Source organism: Electrophorus electricus, chromosome 19 (assembly GCF_013358815.1).
Source record: "Electrophorus electricus isolate fEleEle1 chromosome 19, fEleEle1.pri, whole genome shotgun sequence".
NCBI classification, from domain to species: domain Eukaryota; kingdom Metazoa; phylum Chordata; class Actinopteri; order Gymnotiformes; family Gymnotidae; genus Electrophorus; species Electrophorus electricus.
In genome coordinates this window covers 2125646-2144274 of record NC_049553.1, presented here as the reverse complement: position 1 = coordinate 2144274, position 18629 = coordinate 2125646, and the positions used below count along the sequence as shown (strand labels likewise).

The following is an 18629-nucleotide window of genomic DNA, read 5'->3' as shown; positions in this document are numbered from 1 at the left end:
TTTGGCCAGGCCTGCCATTCACTTTAAAGTATACATAATGAATCCTTCTGTCTCCATCATCCGGCTCCTTGATTCTTATGATATTAGCAGCACAAACCATTTAGTAGCCTAGATATTTGCAACTCACCAATCCCAATAATCACAGCCTCCCCTTGAGTGCAAAAAGAAAACTGCAGTTTCTTTAGCTAAATAAACGTTATTATTGTTATTTTCCACCAAAACTATCATAATCTATCCATGCAAATATGCATTTTGTCAAGAGAGGAGTTCAGATCAGAATGTATTAGCAGTTGTGAATATATATGTGAATGGTTCATGATTTACTCACATTGTGTTTATTGGTATGATAGACACCAATAGAGAACTATATTGTGTCTTTATCACACGCACACACAGACACACACACACAGACACACACACACACACACACACACACACATTCTCAAATGCAGTTAGAAAGTTTACTCTGGAGCTTTAACTCAATGAGTATTCAAAGCATATTTAATGTGAGGCTTTACTGAATACCAGAGAACTGAGCTGCTATAGCAGCAATAAAGGCTAACATCAGACATTCATCTCATGTACTGCTGTATGGCCATATTACAGAGTTGGTGTTAAAACTTCAAGGACTTCAAAAGCACAAGAACGTCAAGAACTTCAAGAACACTAGTCTAGAAACATTACCACACAATTAAATCAAATTAAACCAGAGAAATGCAAAAATATTTTTATGTGCCTCTCAGAAGTAATAATGATGAAACTTTTGGCAAACACAGACATCATACAATATAAATAAAGTACGTATGTCTGGTCCATGGTAATCATCTTAGCCTTGTTTAATTTCTTTGATTTGTTTAATGCAAATGCAGATTTCAGTCCTTCTCTCTCTCATGTTTTTATCTCTATCTTTCTTAATATTTTGTTTTTTTTCTTGCACATATGTCAGACTGGGAGATTGTAGTCCATTCACATTTTACTATAACAACAACAAAGGTACTTTCTCAGACTTCAACATTACATAACACACCTGAACTTTGAGACATTAATGCAAACAACTGTTCAGCAGATATGTAATAAATAATATTTAATTCCAAATGAATTCATTTCCATTTCAGCGAAAAGGAGAGAAAAATCAACTTTTTTAATAATAAAGAATGAGTAATGAATGAATTAACTAATTAAAACCAGTGGTGATTTTAGAATGCCTTTATACAGGCACGTACAGGCACACATCATGTCTAAAGATATCAAAAGGTCTCAAATTTATATATAATGTCTAAAATTTCATGTGTGGAAAGGCAGTGTATGAAATAACAACATAACGAACGTTGTGATTTTTGTCAAAAAAATCAGCAAACTGACATTTTTCTCTTCCTTTCTCTGGTGTTTTTCTCTTCATCTCCCTGTTGTTTTTCCTTTCTTTTCTTTTTCAAGAGTACATTTTTACCTTTCTTTTTTCAGACTACTCTGTTATATGAGAGAACCTGCATGCCCTTGTGTTCAGATCAACTTATAGATGAATTTCCTTATCCAACAGGACACAAGGCAAGATTGATTTATCCAATATCCCCCCCTACACACACACACACACACACACACACACACACTGACAAGTCATTACCCCTTTATTTCTTGATTTACCTATACATTAACATATGGGTGTTGAGTAAGTATGATGAGTGTGTGTCAGGGTGTGTGACAGGCCTGGATGTGATGGATGAGTGTGTGTCAGGGTATGTGACAGGCCTGGATGTGATGGATGAGTGTGTGTCAAGGTGTGTGTCAGGCCTGGATGTGATAGATGAGTGTGTGTCAGGGTGTGAAGAAAAAACTGAAGAGTGCTGCAGTAGTGAGATGTGGCCTGTCAGGTGAATGTGACATTTATCATACTCACCCCACTTTGAGGCACATACACATACACACACACACACACACACACACACACACACACACACACACACACACACACACACACATGCACACACACATGCACACACACATACCTTGTGCTCTTTTTTCACTAAACATCTATGTGTCTAAGTGTAGTGATTTTAGTACTTTTAATAAATAGTCAGTTACAGTTGATAAATTTAATTGGGGCACCACCCTGATTAACAGGGAAAATGTATTAATTTTAATGATTGCATTAATGACTAATAATTCAGTCTCAAGTCATGAAAGTTGCCAATTGGATATGTGATTATTTCTTGTCTACCAAACATTATAATATCACTCGGGCTCACAAACGTAATAACCAAGGTATGTTTATTGAATAAGCTGAGATAAGAAAAACATGCAAAACAATCATTGAATCAAAGATTCTATTAATGACCAGGAGTGTCTAGTTCACTAGAATCATGATCACAAGCCTAACAGTGTAAACATGCTAAAGTTAACACAAACAGTTTATGGTGGATACAGGTATCTAGATAATTATTAAAAAATAATTAGAGAAACAAAGTAAATAGATTGGTTTACGCAATCTATGGGAGTAATCAAACAGGTTATCGATCAAAACCAACAAAGGAAACTTATTAATCAACAAATGTGTAATAAGAGTATGCCAACAGTAGGAGGATCAGGAGTGAAGGCCATTGCAAACAGTAGACAAGTAGAGTTATGAGGTGGTGTCGCAGGTGAGGGAAAATAGTTAACTCATCTAATTTGATTAATAATCACTAAAGCTAATAATGATACCAACTGGTAACATATGAGGGAAATGTTGCCGATTAGCTGGCAAACAGTCTGGAGATGCATGAGTGTATTTCATTGGATCGTCCGGATAGCACAGAGAGTGCAAGGGAGTGTCCATTTGACTTTGGGCGACAGGTCAACGTGCCAGATGTTAAGATCAGTCTTTCATCCAACTGCCTGAATGATGATGAATGTAGTGTCCTTGCTGTTATTGTCCAATGACTCTGAAGCAGTTTAAAGTTCTTGGCATCCAGTGACTGTGTGGTGACCAGGGCTCTTAGACCATGGAATTGGACCTTCGAATCTGGCTCTAGTGAGAGCCACATAAGTAAGCCTTTCAGAATTTAGAGTGGCTTCTTTATCAGTAGTGTATTGGAATTCCAGTCTTGAACAGATGGGTGTGTTCAATAAGAGCCATGATGGGTTCCGACAAATACACACTAACAAAAAGAAATTAGCATGATAATACATTAAAGGATAATAGACATTAAAATATGACATTAAAATATGGTAATTTAAGAAAACCAAGTATTTCTAGCTGCTTATTGAGAGGTTATTGAGTTATTTAAGAAATGAAAAAAACAACTATGTCTACGCCAAAGTTTAGTGGGGGGTTCGCAGTTTACACCTTGGACCCTACTAGACTGCTAGACTCGACAGACTCCACTCTACCCCTCTCAACTTTTCACCTCAGCTCACCGACCCAACTGAGGGGGTAGAATTGATCAGTTATCTATTGGCCTGCCTAGGTCATGCATATTCAATAACCTCTGTTCACGATTAGGGGAAAATAATTTAAGAAATACAGGAATACAAGAATACTTAGACTCCACCATGAAACAATTATAAAGAAAATAAGGAAATAAAACAATAAAGGAGTTTAAAAAATAATAATAAAGAAAATCATACTCCAATCCATTTCTACTTCCTGGTCTTAGAACGGGGTAGAGCATTTGGATAATCAGTTTAATTACAATCCTGGTTTCTAGACATTACAAATGACTAACTGTAATATATTGTCTAATTGGTTCATATAGGATTTCGGGTAAACATAACTAGGAGTGAGTAACAATTTATTTACAATTCTAGAGGGTTAGGAGCCAGGCTATCTTGATAGCTGGAACATTTATGTCACATGATAAATTAGGTTCTTGTCTCCTTTGTCCATGTGCTCTTGAGGAACATCTACCTCTATCCCTTTCCCTACCTCCTGCACTTGGGCTCCCTCTCTCATCCTGACTATCCTTTCCTCTTACTGCAATGTTGTCTTCTGTTTTTGTTTTATAGAGGTAAACCTTCCTGTGTTTTATTTATACTGCTTATGCCTGATAGCCATGTTTGAACAAGTGGTTCACAGATACAATTTTTTGAAAGGCAGAATTGACGTTGCGTTCGAATTTTGTGTCACTGTTTGTAGTGTTTTATAAACAGCGTGAGGCTGAGAATGTCCTTATAGCTATGTAGAAGTGGGCTGATGTTTTTCTCCTTGAGCCTCACTCGCTGTGTGTTATATTTAATTGTACTGTGTAAGTAATTGCAAAAAAAAAACAACTGTAAAACCAAGCAACATGTTTTGCCATTGCTGAGTATTTTCTGATTTCCTTGGTGACATCAACTTTTCAAAACACTGTGTACTAGGAAACATATAATGTGGTGTGCTGAAAGGGCTCAAATTAATACAACAACCAGACTGCAGGTGAACACACCCCAAGTAGGGCTGTTTTCTTTTTACAGTCCATTACTGGGACAGAGCCAAGTTGCCCGAACTGATCTCCTTGTGAGTGAAGTGATGTGCCAAGCTACTGGGAGTGACAGGAGATTTTCAGGAGGAGGCAGTCTGCCAGAAAGTAAGATGCATAGCGTCTGGCAGAGGAGCGCTTCAGTGCAATGAGACAGAGGACGGAAATCAGGTGAGAGAGACAGAGAGAGAACATAGCTGATAAGTATTTGCCTGGAGCCATGCTGCTGGGGCTGTCCAAAACACGAGTGATGAAAGTGTTTTTTCAATTGATCAGTACCATGGACAGCTACATGCTGGCTCGTAGAGGCATGTGGCTTGGTTGTTAGGTGACCTGGGCCTTATCCACAATAACAATAGTTCCAACTTTGGTGCATCTCTCCAGAAATGGAAAGAGTCAGCTTTGTAACACCACTTTGTAACATCAGTTCTAATAAACATCTACAGTTCCCTCAGAAATGTATTGGCCTTGTTATTATTTGCCTCGTTAAATCATTTATTTGCCTCGTTAAATTATTTGCCTCATTGCCATCAGTTAAATCATTTAAAATTACATTTCCATCAAGTCATGCATCACATGACTGCTCTGTGTGGTATTAATCAGGCAGACCAGCATTTCTAGAATCACTTAGTGGTCATCTGAGTAATGGAATGGACAAAATGAGTGACTTTGTGACTTTGTATGTGGCATGATTATTGACCCTGGGTGTGCAGGGGTTCTGAGCTTTTAACACGCAACCGTTTCACATGTTTGCATTGAATGGTGTGAAAAGCACAAAAAACAGTACCAAAAATTAGTGAGCCGGTGCACAAAACACAGTAGAGGAGTAGAGGATAATAATGCAAGTCAGGCACACAAACAGACGCCACAACCGGGCAAATCACATCTTCATTGAACACTAGTGTGCAGAACAAGGGAGCACATCTCCAGTAGGCAAAGGATCATCAAAACTGAACCATTGTAGAGTGGAAAATCATGCCTGACCAGTGGAACCCAGGTCCCTTTTGCATCATGCTGATAGAAAGACTAGAATTTGGCTCAAAAAACATGAGTCTGTGGAGCCCGACTGTGTGAGATCAGCAGACCAGACCAGCGGAGGCAGTGGTGTGGGGAATGTGTTCCAAACATTATAGCTCCTTACTCAGCACTGCCCTAAGGGTAAGGTATATCTAAACATTGTTGCCAATAAAGTGCATTTATGGCTACAGTTTATCCAGCCTCAGAAGGACAATTCTAGCATGATCCCAGGTAAAGAGCACATATCCTCACTGAACGGTTCCAGGAAAATAACTGCGAGTGGTCCGCGCAATCTCCAGCTGTCAGTCCAACTGAGCGTCTTTGGGAGAAGGTGGAAAGGGCTGGTTGGAACTGTTCACTTCACAACCATCGTGGCATTCTGGCACAGCATCGGTGCCCCGACTCCTCCTGCATCCTGTAGAAGTCGTGCCTCCGTGAATTTATGCTCTCCTGTATGTCAAAGGAGGAACAGCACACCAACAGGTTAGTGTGCCCAAGGAGTGAGCAAAGCAGTGTAAATCAATGAATAAGCTCATGGGAAGAAAAGGATGACCATGCAGAAATCCGAACCAAATAAAATCAAAGATATGTGTGCCCTGTCTGATACAGGGAGCAAGCATGCATTTGATTCAAAAGTTATGTATTGGATGAAACTTTTATTCATTGTCTTAAAATGACAAAGAGATTGCTGTCACTCATCATTAATCCAGTTTTCTGTACTGGTCAGAAAAAAAATCAACATTTAATGCGTAGTCTGTATCGGTAACTCTCTTAATTTCTAACTGCATTTTTCTGTCTAATCGGATTCATGATTCGTCATTCATTGATGTCATCAGAAGGATCTCAGCTCAGTGGTCGGTTTTAGTGAAAAGTTTGCAGCTGTATAGCGGAGTGAAAGAATGGCTCAAAGGCATTACTCTCAGCAGGAACTTCCTTTCTGATTCTGAAATGGCTCCCTCTTCATCACATGCTGCATAAAAGCTATTACCTTATGCCATATATGGCCTACTGTATGGAACAGAAGGAACCATTTCAGGTTCACCCACTGTAAGAAATTGTACATGACCATTTTGACAGCTCAGAGCCAATTATCCCAGCGTAATAACTGCTGTTTTAAATTTCGGCATGGTAAGGTAAGAGAGCAAAGGAAGAGGAAAGTGTCTGACTATAATGGTTCATCATTAGACCTTTGAGAGGAAGCATAACTTAAACATGCATAATTACAGAAGTATGCATGAGGAATCCTGAAAACACTGAGATTTTCTGTATTTGTGTGTGCACAGACTGGAAAAAGACACCCTTTTGGTATGAATAAACAAATTGGTTTTATTTATAAGGAGATAATCCACAACTGTAGTCATAGAACATGCAAAGTTCAGAAACCAGAGCGAGTGCAGGCAAAACATATGAGGAAAGCAAGGGTGTAAAGGAGAAAACAGTACAAAACTAATCCAGGTATCAGTCCAATAAGGTAAAAAGAAAAAAAAAAAGAAAAAAAAAAGAGAGGCAGAGACAAACCAAAGGACAAAACAGTGTGGCAGAAAGACCACTTGGTATAATTTAGGTGTGGCAATACATGACAATGAATAGATCAAACAAACAGGTTTAGACAAGTGAATGATAAGCAGCAGGTGAATACAGCCAGTAACAAGGGGAGGCAGAGTGGATGAAGTTGAGGTCGAACTGGATGGAGTGACAGATGGACTGCCAGCGGGTGTATGCTGGTGAATGTAGTCAGGGCCTGGGAGCGTGTGCGTGCGTGTGTGTGTACATGCATAAAACGTGTGTGTGTGTGTGCGTGCGTGTGTGTGTACATGCATAAAACGTGTGTGTGTGTGTATGTGTACACGCATACAATGTGTGTGTGTGTGTGTGTGTGTGTGTGTGTGTGTGTGTGTGTGTGTCTATGTGTATATGCATGCGTGTGTCTGTGTGTGTGTGTGTGTGTGTGTGTGTGTGTGTGTGTGTGTGTGTGTGTTTGTGGTTCTAGATGTCACACTTGTTGATCATAATTTGCATTCCTTATTCTCCTGAATAGGGGAATCCTTATTTAATTAGGCTTTAAACTGATAGATGATATTAAATTACAAAACTAAACGGTTTCATATTATTTCTTAGATCGAGATATGCAAGCCATGAAATAAATTGATTATGATATGACGTTGCAGAGATTGTTCCATTTTTCTCGCTCGATACGAGAATGCGCACATTGACATCTCTCGCGTTTCGCCTGGTAAAACTCGAGATTCAGCGAAAGCTCGTGGCTGCGGGTAATTGTCATTATCTCTGATGTCATATTTGGAGGAAAGGAGGGAAGTGGATAGCAGTGACTAGAGGAGGAGCGGATATTTGCGCCCACTGGATGCTCGAAACTCCGTCGCGCAGTGGCGGTGTACTCCAGTCCCTTTTCGCGCTGACACCAACAAAGTTTACCCCTCGACCCCACGTCTACACAGAAAGCGCAGGAGCCCGACTTTTTTTTACAGCTTTGGCTGCAGTAACCAGGTAGGCTAAACGTCTAATATGTAAGAGGCTAAACTCATAAAATGTTATGGCAAATGTTACGATAATATGTGAGTTAAAGTATGTCTGTAAAAAATGCGAAGGCGCTGATAGGAATTAGGTTACAGAATTACTATACTGAGTCTAAGTTTGTACAACTTCAGCCCATGCAACCTAATGCTGCTGACCCATTCTAAAGCATATTCGTTTCTTTGCACCAGGTAAGATCCTGTTCGTAATTATCTGACATTTTATAAGTTTGCTTTCTGTCTCTCTTAATACAGAAACATGGATTCAAATCTGGTGGAAATAGTTAAAGAAGATAAGTGTCCTCCTACACTCGCGGACGAGTGTGCTGTTAACACATCGCTGACTGGTGACACCGAGTCGCAGAACCTGACACTCAGCAGTGAATGGACGCACGAGCCTATGTTCGCGCTTACCCCGGTCATCGCGGCTGTTTATATTCTAGTGTTCATAGTGGGGCTCGTGGGAAACTGCCTCGTCATGTATGTCATTATCAGGTACGGTATTCGTTGTGTGTCCACCGATTGCAAATCACTAGCAAATTGTTTTGGCGCTAGTCTCTTGAGTTTCACGTGGCAGATTGCATCACGCATAGGTGGGTTTTCATTAACGTCCTCGTGCGTCTCCGTCCTGCATCTTACTGCAAGTACTGGGTCGTAAAGATCTACACTACTTCGTAATTAAAAATTGTTCAGCGTTACGTGCTTTTCATTTACATTTTTTGAAAATGTCATAATAAAGATGATTATGTCGATGTCGTTTCCACAAAGGTGTGTAAAAAGCAAACCCCAAAAAAGGAAAACTATCTTAAAATGATCAAATGTTCCCCACTGTGGCGTCTGCGCCTGCTACGTCCACTTTTTAAATACTGATTTGTAGCTGTTTATACAGAAGCGTGGATACCTCCGATTAGCTGAATTTACTTACTGCACATAGCTTACCGCAGAGACTCTAATTTGTTCACGCTACTGCACAAACTTTGTTCTGTTGGGTAAAACAGAGCATGCCTTCTTAACCAAATAGCTTATAAATTGTTATCTAGGCAGTCATAAAATATCTGTATTATTTAGTTTTGTTATCTTAACATGCTGCTCTCTCTCTCTCTCTCTCTCTCTCTCTCTCTCTCTCTCTCTCTCTCTCTCTCTCTGTGTGAGTGAGTGAGTGTGTGTGTGTGTGTGTGTGTGTGTGTGTGTGTGTGTGTGTGTGTGTGTGTGTGTGTGTGTGTAAGATTTAAAGCGTTGCTTCCCTTCTGTAACTCAATGAATGCTGATACAGGGCTTTTTAATAGCACTGCTGTACAGGCCGGCAGCTAAAGCTCTATTTACGAGGTAACACAGAGATAAATTCAAACCCCAATTTGGAGAGAGAGAAAAAGATAGAGAGAGAAACCCTGGACTTGCCCAAGGCACACATTCCTCAGTGGAGATCCTACATAGATCTGTATGTGTCTACATAGATCAATACGTGTCAAGATATTATCGAGGCTTCCAGTGATTCCTCTCTGTGCAATAGACGGCTTTATTCTCTGCCTATTCATCATTTAAATGAATCTTCTTTATAAGTCCAAGGCATGAAGCCAGAATTAACGCTCACTCCCATGGCTGCTCCTCTGCAGTTCATCACTATACTGGATAAGTTGGAACATCAGAGCTCACTTTTGCTTAAGTTTTTTTGCTTAGAAATAGGGACTAGAATCTTGGTTCCAAGCATTTATTGTCACTCAGTCTATGGTTTGTTACCGGTGCTCCTGTTCTTTTTTCTCAAGTGGCTTTTCAGCCTTCCACCCCAGGCTGTCTGCTGTCGCATTAGCAAAAAGCTTTATGGATAAAACCAAATATGCTGGAAAGGGTTATTGAGGTGTTCATTTACACCCTAAACATATAAAAGCTGTGGCATTTAAGTAACTATTGTTCAAATGCACAAGAGTTTATTTTATTTTTGTGTTTTCATTCATTTTAAAGATTTTTCAGATGGGTAGTTTTGTGTGAGCCTTTTGAGGCCTTTTTGAATGGAGAATCTGTTTTTTAGAAGGCCAAAATAAGAGCGAAATCCCCTGTTGGTATCATGATCTGTCTCCGTCTGTCCCTGCAAACCTAGCAAAAGGCCACCTGTTCATTAGGGTGCACTTGTAACTATAAGAAACAGTTGGTCTGTTGTTTCAAGTGTGCACTACTGATTGCACAAGAAGAGTATGCTATTATGTATGATATTGCTGATAGTACTGGAAGCTGCAATAAGCAAATAAGAGATCCAACAAATGTTTTGTTTGTTTTTTTTACTGGGTGGTGTATGCAAAGTGACCAATCCTAGTTACTCTAGTTAAGTGTTCTGTGGGTGTTTTGATGAATCATAAAATTCACATATTTTAGAAAACACAAATACCTTTGGGCAAAAACAATGCAGGAATGTTAACCATGTCACACTGAAAGTTCACCAGTGTGTTTTAATATGTTGCAAGGCATGTATTATTATTATGATTATTATTTTTGTTTGGTTGTTGGGGTATTTTTCCCATATCATGCAGCAATACTACTCACTCATTATTAACTAATTTTTCACTCATTAACTCATTAATTACTCGTTATTAACTCAGTGTTAACTCATTGATTATTATAGTCAGAGCCCCAACAGTGTGTGTAACTGTAAGTGGACCCATCTGCAAACCTGACTGAGAGGCACCAGCTCAGCTAAGAGATCCCTGCACATGTGTGGACATTTCCTCCAGCCACATTCCAACACCTGTCTAAATGACATCATAAACCAGAGTTTTGGCCTCACAAGTCTATGTTGTGATCCATGTATGTTAAACTGTTTTGTAATGAAGAATGCTTTTCGTCTCATAAGGAATTTTTTTAAAGTAAGGAAATTACAAAAAAAAAAAAAAAGGTTTTGATTGCTGCTATGTTAAAGACTTTCAAATAACAGGAAGGCAGTTAGAAGCAAGTATATTTATGAATGGGGCTATAATGTCATTGACATTTGTTAAGTGTCAGAAATATCCTAAATATTCAATACTTTCCTTTTACATATTCTTTTTTTTTTTATCCCTGAATGTTGATGTGATAACTGTCATAACTGTGTTCTCAGTGCAAATCACAAGGTCCCTGCTTCAGATCAGGAGGGAAAAGGCTTCTCTATCAGTATTCATCTTATTCATCTATAACCAGAATGAGAAAGTTTTCAAATCAGAGGGAATCCAATGGATGCATGCACACCCAAAAAGTAATTTTGTCATTCTTACATTTCAGAGCTTCTATTAAATCTAAATTACCGAAAGATAGCTCAATGTGTCTACCCAGGGCTTTTGCTAAAAGCGTTTTCACTTTTTCACTACATCTTTTGATTAGACATCTATTTCTAGCATTTGCTTTTATATCCTGTTTCACTCCCCTCCACAATGCCTTCCATTAGCTAGTGTGCCTATAACAGTGTATGTGTACAGTATAACTATAACCTGTTATGTCATTAATAATGTCTCTCTGTCTGGACTCCTTGTGATATTAAGTCCAGCCTGTCTTTCCCAATACCTTACATGTACTTTCATTTTTACTTATGTATATAATTTCAAAACCTAAAGCCCTCTCTCTGCCGCTGGCAGCAATCTTGGCATGTCTCTTTGAGATCTTTCTCCTTGTATGTGACAAGAAAGACTCAATGGGAGGAGTCGGAAAGCTCATGAACATCTGTGAACATGAAGTATCTGTCAGTTGGATTTCACTTCAAAAAATCTAATCCGGGCCTCAGTTTCTCTTTGTTTCGCTCTCTCTGTCTCCCTCCCTCACACTCTTTAATCACTGTGATATATTTATCTACACTGAGACTTCAAATCAATTGCTGTACATCCTGTCAATGGCTCTCTAAAAAAGGGTAAAAAATGGATAATGTATGGGACTTGAGGTGTTAAAATATAGACTGTTTGTAGAAGAGTGGGGTTTTTTTTGCTACAGGATATATTAGTGATATATTCCCCACCATATTCACCAGTTTTTCTGTGACACTGATAAGTTGCTTTGCCTCTGAAATGTGCCTGTCTCCTTACATACCCTTCCTTAGATACACAAAAATGAAGACTGCAACCAACATCTACATCTTCAACCTGGCACTGGCAGATGCACTGGTGACTACCACCATGCCATTCCAGAGTGCCAACTACCTGCTGAACTCCTGGCCTTTCGGCGAGGTTGTTTGCAAAGTCTTCATCTCCATCGATTACTACAACATGTTCACCAGCATCTTCACACTGACCATGATGAGTGTGGACCGCTATGTGGCCGTGTGCCATCCGGTCAAGGCGCTGGACTTCCGCACGCCACTTGTCGCCAAGGGCATCAATGTGGGCATATGGGTGCTGTCCTCAGCAGCTGGAGTGCCAGCTATGGTGCTAGGTGGCACACAGACCAATAATGGTGAGTTGCGCTGAGCGAGCTTGTGAAGCAAGCAGGAAAGAGGTGGGGGTAAGGCTTCTGTGGCGGTAGAGGGAAAGAGGCGGGGCCAAGGGTTATGTGGAGGAAGTGGGAAAGGGGCGGGGCCAAGGGTTATGTGGAGGAATTGGGAACAGGGTGGGACTAAGGCTTCCGAGAACCAGCTAAGGCAATGGCTCAAGCACAGAGTTTAGTTTCCTTGCACTGCACTGATGGTAATTACACAGCTCATGCCTCCATCTGTTGATGCGAAGTGATGCATGAGGGCAGTCATGAGGTCATCACACAGACAGCATGTGGCAGTTGGCTCTCTTCACTGCATTTGTGCTGAGACATTTATGCCATGATGTTGCATGGTCAGCCCTTTCACAAATACTTGGAATGGGCTAAACATCAGGTAGGCTGTGTGTTTTAACAATGACCCTTACAGGCTGCTAGACTTAGAGCAGGGTTAGCTATAGATAATGCTGAGAGAAAATAATTTGTTAAAGAAGATATTGTACTAGATTTTACCACCACTGTGTTGACTTTGGCTTAGAGGGGCTTTATACGATACCTTTGTTGCGGGGTGTTGTTCATCTACATTCATCTACATTCATTCATCTTTCCCTTACAGTCCTCCTCTTACCCTTTTCTAAACCAATTGTCTTCTTCCCTCCTTTGCTGCCATTTCTCTCAATCACCCATCGCAGGCACCACGGAGTGTGCGCTGCAGTTCCCCGAGCCGTACGAGTACTGGGACACACTGATGAAGGTCTGTGTGTTCGCTGTGGCCTTCGTGGTGCCCCTCCTCATCATCAGCGCATGCTACTCGCTCATGCTGCTGCGTCTGCGCAGTGTGCGTCTGCTCTCTGGCTCACGGGAGAAGGACCGCAACCTCCGCCGCATCACCCGCCTCGTGCTGGTTGTAGTGGCCGCGTTTGTCGTCTGCTGGACACCCATTCACATCTTCATCCTCCTCAAAGCCTTGGTGGCCATCCCCGAGACAGCAGCAGTGATGGCTGCCTACTTCCTCTGCGTGGCACTAGGCTACACCAACAGCAGTCTCAATCCCGTGCTCTACGCCTTCCTGGATGAGAACTTCAAGCGCTGCTTTAAGGACTTCTGCCTGCCGGCGAGGGGGAGGGGTGAGAGGGGGGGGCGGGGCAGTGGGGTGGCGAGAGCAGGGCCTGGGCGACCCCTGCGGGCGGCCGAGGGCCCCCCCAGGACGGCCAAGCCGGCATGACTAGTCATGGAACTATCCTCCATCACGCAGGTGGGAAAGGAGGACTCCAATGCGCTGGGGCTGACGCAGGTCTCGTCCACACTCTGACCCAGGACACGGGCCTCAGACGAGACTCTGAAAGCTCCATCACTCATAGATGTAGAGCACTGTGACTGACATTAACAGTAGGACCAGACATTAACAGTAGGACTCCTACTGTCATACTACAGAAAACAGCACACTACCTTTAGCTCTCGGCATCGGTTAAGCTTTGTTGTATATATATTTGAGGCATACATATACTATACACGAGTTCTTTTGACCCTCATGTAGAGTGTAGATAGCAGCAGGCTAGCTTTTAAGAGTCTCACTCATGGTTTAACTCCGAAGGGAAAGGTCAGTCTAGCTTTGACCTCTCATTTTTCTCTCACTGATATTCACTGAAGCATACGGACACCCTCAGATGGCTAAGTGATGTGAATGGGGATCACTGCGTACTGGGCGTATATATGACACACTGTAACTCCCTTCCACACTCACTCCCAGGGATAGAGGAGACTGAAGTCGCACAGCTTTGACTGTGGCTTTTAATGTGAGGCTGTTGTATTTCTGAAGGACACTGGCTTTCTGTTACCCAGAGGCTTTTGGCAGAATATTTTCTGCTCATTTTTTGCATTTTGTTTTTGTTTGTTTCTTGATTTTATACATTCAGAAGTAATTTGAATCTGTCTCTTTTACATGCTGATCCATCAGTCTGTGTGATTGTCTTTCAAGCTGACATAGTTGATCACGTATCAACAGTGAAAAATACACTTGTGTGACCATCCTGCACTGTTCCTGTAATTCTGTATAACATACAGATACAAAGTGCACTTTAAGGGCCTAGATCTGGGGCACCTTCAACAAAACACTACATATGCCAAGCGCAATCTGCATAAATACCTTTTAGATTTTGCCACAAAAAAGCAACCTATTGTGACCACAAAGAACACATAAATCTCTATCCATATAAGCTGCTGATTTTTCAGCTGTCCCTTTCAGTTGCCCCTGGAAAGCCTGCCTCCCTGGGTTGTTTGAAGTCCAGGCACATTATGTTGCAGTACGTCCAATTTGAAATAGGTCTCTTTTAAAAATGGCCATATCATATGAATATGTAGAGTCTTTTCTTTTGCTTATGACAGTGATATCATCAGGGGTTTGTAACCCCTGAACTGAATCTTTATTTAAATCTCGATAAAGGGCTTCATTTGGACATGCTGGAGGTGTCGAGGTAGAGCTGCAACCATTACATAGTGTCACCAAGAGTGTGACATTATGGAATGTTTCACTTGTGTTTGTCCCTGTGTGCAGTTCTATACCTTCAGCATGGAAATGCCAGTGTATTAAATGTATTACATTTGTATATTGTTAGTATTTTAAGATATTTTGTTCTGTTTGTGTATTTGTAGATTGTAAGCGTTTGCACTGTATAATGTCCACAATTTATCAGATCAGCTCAGTATTAGCTGGTTTATATTTAGCTGCTGCTTTACGCAAAGTATAATTTAAATGACGAAAATCTTTTCTTGTAGGGTATTAACAGGAATGTGCTGGCAGCAATTTAGGAGGCTATATATATTTATTGAGATTCAAATTATATTCATCTGATTCATCATGGTGTGATATATTTTGCCTGGGAAGTTGTCATTGTTCTGCCAGTAATGAAAAACAGGCAATGAAGCTCAGAAAAGAAGACCAGAATCTGAATTAGGGCATACATTGTAGGATATATATGAAGATATTTCTCAATCATAAACTGCTATGAAATGGTAAAAAAAAAAAAAAAAAAAAAAAAAAAAAAAAAAAAAAAAAAAGTCCCATGTAAATCGTTTTTTAGATGAATAGCTGTAAAAGAGCATGTGTATGCCTCCAGCCCTGAAGGTTTGATGCAGTGATACTCCAAATAGTACTCCAGTTAGTGGTACTCCAGGTAGTGGTAGTCAAGTTAGTGGTAATACACTAACCGTTAATTCACTAATTACACTGATAATGGCACTGTAGTTAGAGGTACTTCAGTTAGTAGTAATCCAGTTAGTAGTATGTCTGTTAATGGTACTCCAGTTGATAGATAGATAGATAGATAGATAGATAGATAGATAGATAGATAGATAGATAGATAGATAGATAGATAGATAGATAGATAGATAGATAGATAGATAGATAGATAGATAGATAGAACCGTTCTAAGGCCTTTCAGGGCTGGAAATTGGCACACACTGACATAATACTGTACTAAGACTGTACTGTTTGTACAGTGGCATCACTAACCTTCATGTAAATATATTGCTGTAATTATCCAATGATGCTTTACTTGCTCCTCTATAACAGCTCAAATCTCTCATTGGACTTTAATATATTGTATTTCTTCCAAAATATGTACTGTTTGTTTTTTTGTTGAGTGTATAGGTGTGTGTGGTCATTTATGTTTTGTTTTATCTTTTATGTTAAAATTAAGGATTGATTGTGGACAAATGCAGCAGTATGGCAGTGCTCTAAAACATTAAACCACAATACATAGCAGTATAACACACTAACCCACAGTTCAATAGAAAACCACCATGAAGGAGATAATGTGTGTGTATGCTTAATGCATTCTGGCTGTGCATTCTATTGGTACTGTATGAATTTTTATGCCTATGGCATATCTGATTTAATTTATGTATTTTCATTAGAATATTCATGAGTAATTTGTGTGTGTGTGTGTGTGTGTGTGTGTGTGTGTGTGTGTGATAAAGACTGGGATTAGAAACAGGTAAAGACATAGCAAATAGCAGTATAGCTATAGAAACACACATTTTTTTGTTTGTTTTCTGTTCTGGATTGCTTTTCCTAAATCAACTGTCTAAATTCATTTCTGGTATTTGAAATGTTAAAGAAAAGAAATTAAGCTTATAGCATGGAATGCATAGTCTTTTTACACTTGTAATTGCCATAACAAGAATAACTCAAATGCTGAACAGCAAAGTTAAAAACCATGTCAGTTATTAAAATGTTCTGTATAAGAGACTCCTGGGTTTCCAGAATAAAAAGATATGCAGGTAAACTAAAAAAATGACTTTGTTCGTGACTGTTGAATGAAAAATGAAAACGAATATATTGAAATAATTAAAAAGGCAGACAGGCATTGTATTAAATGTGAAGTAGAGGGCAGGGATTCCCAGGACTCGATCATCAAACAGGTGGAGAATAGAAGATTGGACAGCTAACAGACAGCTAAAGTGAAATATCCACTGTGACACATTCAAAATCATGAACTACACTGGCAAACAGATAACAACACAAAACACCGCAAAAGTATGGCTTGATAAACCTGTTGCAGAAATAACTTGGTGACCCAGACTCAGGGACCCTCTGTGACCAGCAATGACTCCACGCCTTGAGCATCACAAAATATTTCTTGCAGTGATGTACAAAGACACACAACCTGGTGTAAGGAGCAGTAAACAAGAACTCTTGATCAAGGTGAATTTTAAAAGTTAGCTAAATATCTGAAGAGTTGTATTTCACTCTGTGTTCCTGTAGGTTGGGTCACTTACATCTGGTGAGAACCAAAGTTAAAACATTGTCTACCAACTGTAAAACGTAATAGAGAGTTGCCCATATTTGTACAGGCAAGTTACTACATACAAAGCAGTAATAATAATAGTACAGAAATCCTATACTCGAGTAAAGACAGATTATTTGGGTAAAATGTTACTGCTGTAAAAGTAGAAGTGGTCCAAAACTACTGCTAAATGTTTTACTTTAAAAATACACCAGGAATTGAGTATTAGCATTCCTAGAAGGTCTAACATCAATAAGGAGATAACATGTAATTTATTCAGGCTTAATCAGGCTTGTTTAGTACTTGATATTAATAGATATTAATAATAATGATTCTGTACGGTGCATGGCAGCTCCATTACATGCACATTGTCACCAGATAGACTGACCTCTGTCTTCAGCATTGTGTCAGTCTAATGGAAACAGAATTCACAATTTTCCATCTATCGTTTCTCCATTCCTTTATCCAGACCCTGTAGATAGATAGATAGATAGATAGATAGATAGATAGATAGATAGATAGATAGATAGATAGATAGATAGATAGATAGATAGATAGATAGATAACAATATTTCCATCTCAAACCAAGAATTTTACCTCAGCTCTTTGCTGCGGTTAAGCAAGTTTTATTAGCGGGTTCACATCTCCCTCTAGCGGCTACAATACATTTGTGGCAAATAACACTACACAATGGATTGTTAAATTTAAAATGTCACATTTCCACTATTTCCGATTTCACTAATGCACACAGTAGTGCCTGTTAGTGAATAAGATAATGAGAGAGAAAACTAACGAGAATAATGAGAGGAAAAAAGGTTAAATACATAAAACATAACCACAGATAACAATAACAGTAAACTACACTGTGTGCAATCTGAGCAAGCCATGTCCAAGTTTCAAATATTCCTTAGTATTATCAATAAGGGGGATCTACAAGTTTTAAAGTAGTCCATAGATTCACACTCATTATGAAAATAGTTAGCATTCTTACAAGCTCCCAGCCATATAGTAAATAAGAGTCATACTATGGCTTTCAATATCACTCACTAGGACATGACTGACCCCAGATTAGCATTATTAAACTCTTGCCTCCCAGTCATAATCATTGTCACTAGGCTATCAGGCCAGATGAGCGCTCTCACGGCTCCCCCCTTCAGACATAAAATCATTCTCATTATGAAGAAACATTCTTACAGTAACCCTCAGAAATATATATCTGACATTAACTAATCCCACATAAATAATCTTATATATACTAACGTCAGATCGCGTCCCCCGGCTAGGGGGGACGGCTAAGGTTATAGTCGAGTAGGGTTATAGTCGCTTTTGTAATTTCTGAACCCAAATCAGTATCTTTACATCAATCCTCAGTGATGCTGTATAGCTACTTTCACTATGACTCACATCTATCTATCTATCTATCTATCTATCTATCTATCTAT

General features: G+C 39.7%; 1 protein-coding gene across 1 annotated transcript; it reads left to right on the top strand.

Annotated features, from left to right (window-relative positions):
- The first annotated feature begins 7818 nt into the window (after nucleotides 1–7818).
- On the top strand, nucleotides 7819–15399 carry LOC113579290 (delta-type opioid receptor-like). Its single transcript, XM_035519709.1, has 4 exons — nucleotides 7819–7955; nucleotides 8237–8476; nucleotides 12033–12385; nucleotides 13093–15399. The coding sequence occupies exons 2-4, from the start codon at nucleotides 8241–8243 to the stop codon at nucleotides 13623–13625; spliced, it is 1122 nt and encodes a 373-aa protein (XP_035375602.1). The 5' UTR covers nucleotides 7819–7955; nucleotides 8237–8240; the 3' UTR covers nucleotides 13626–15399.
- Nucleotides 15400–18629: the final 3230 nt, after the last annotated feature.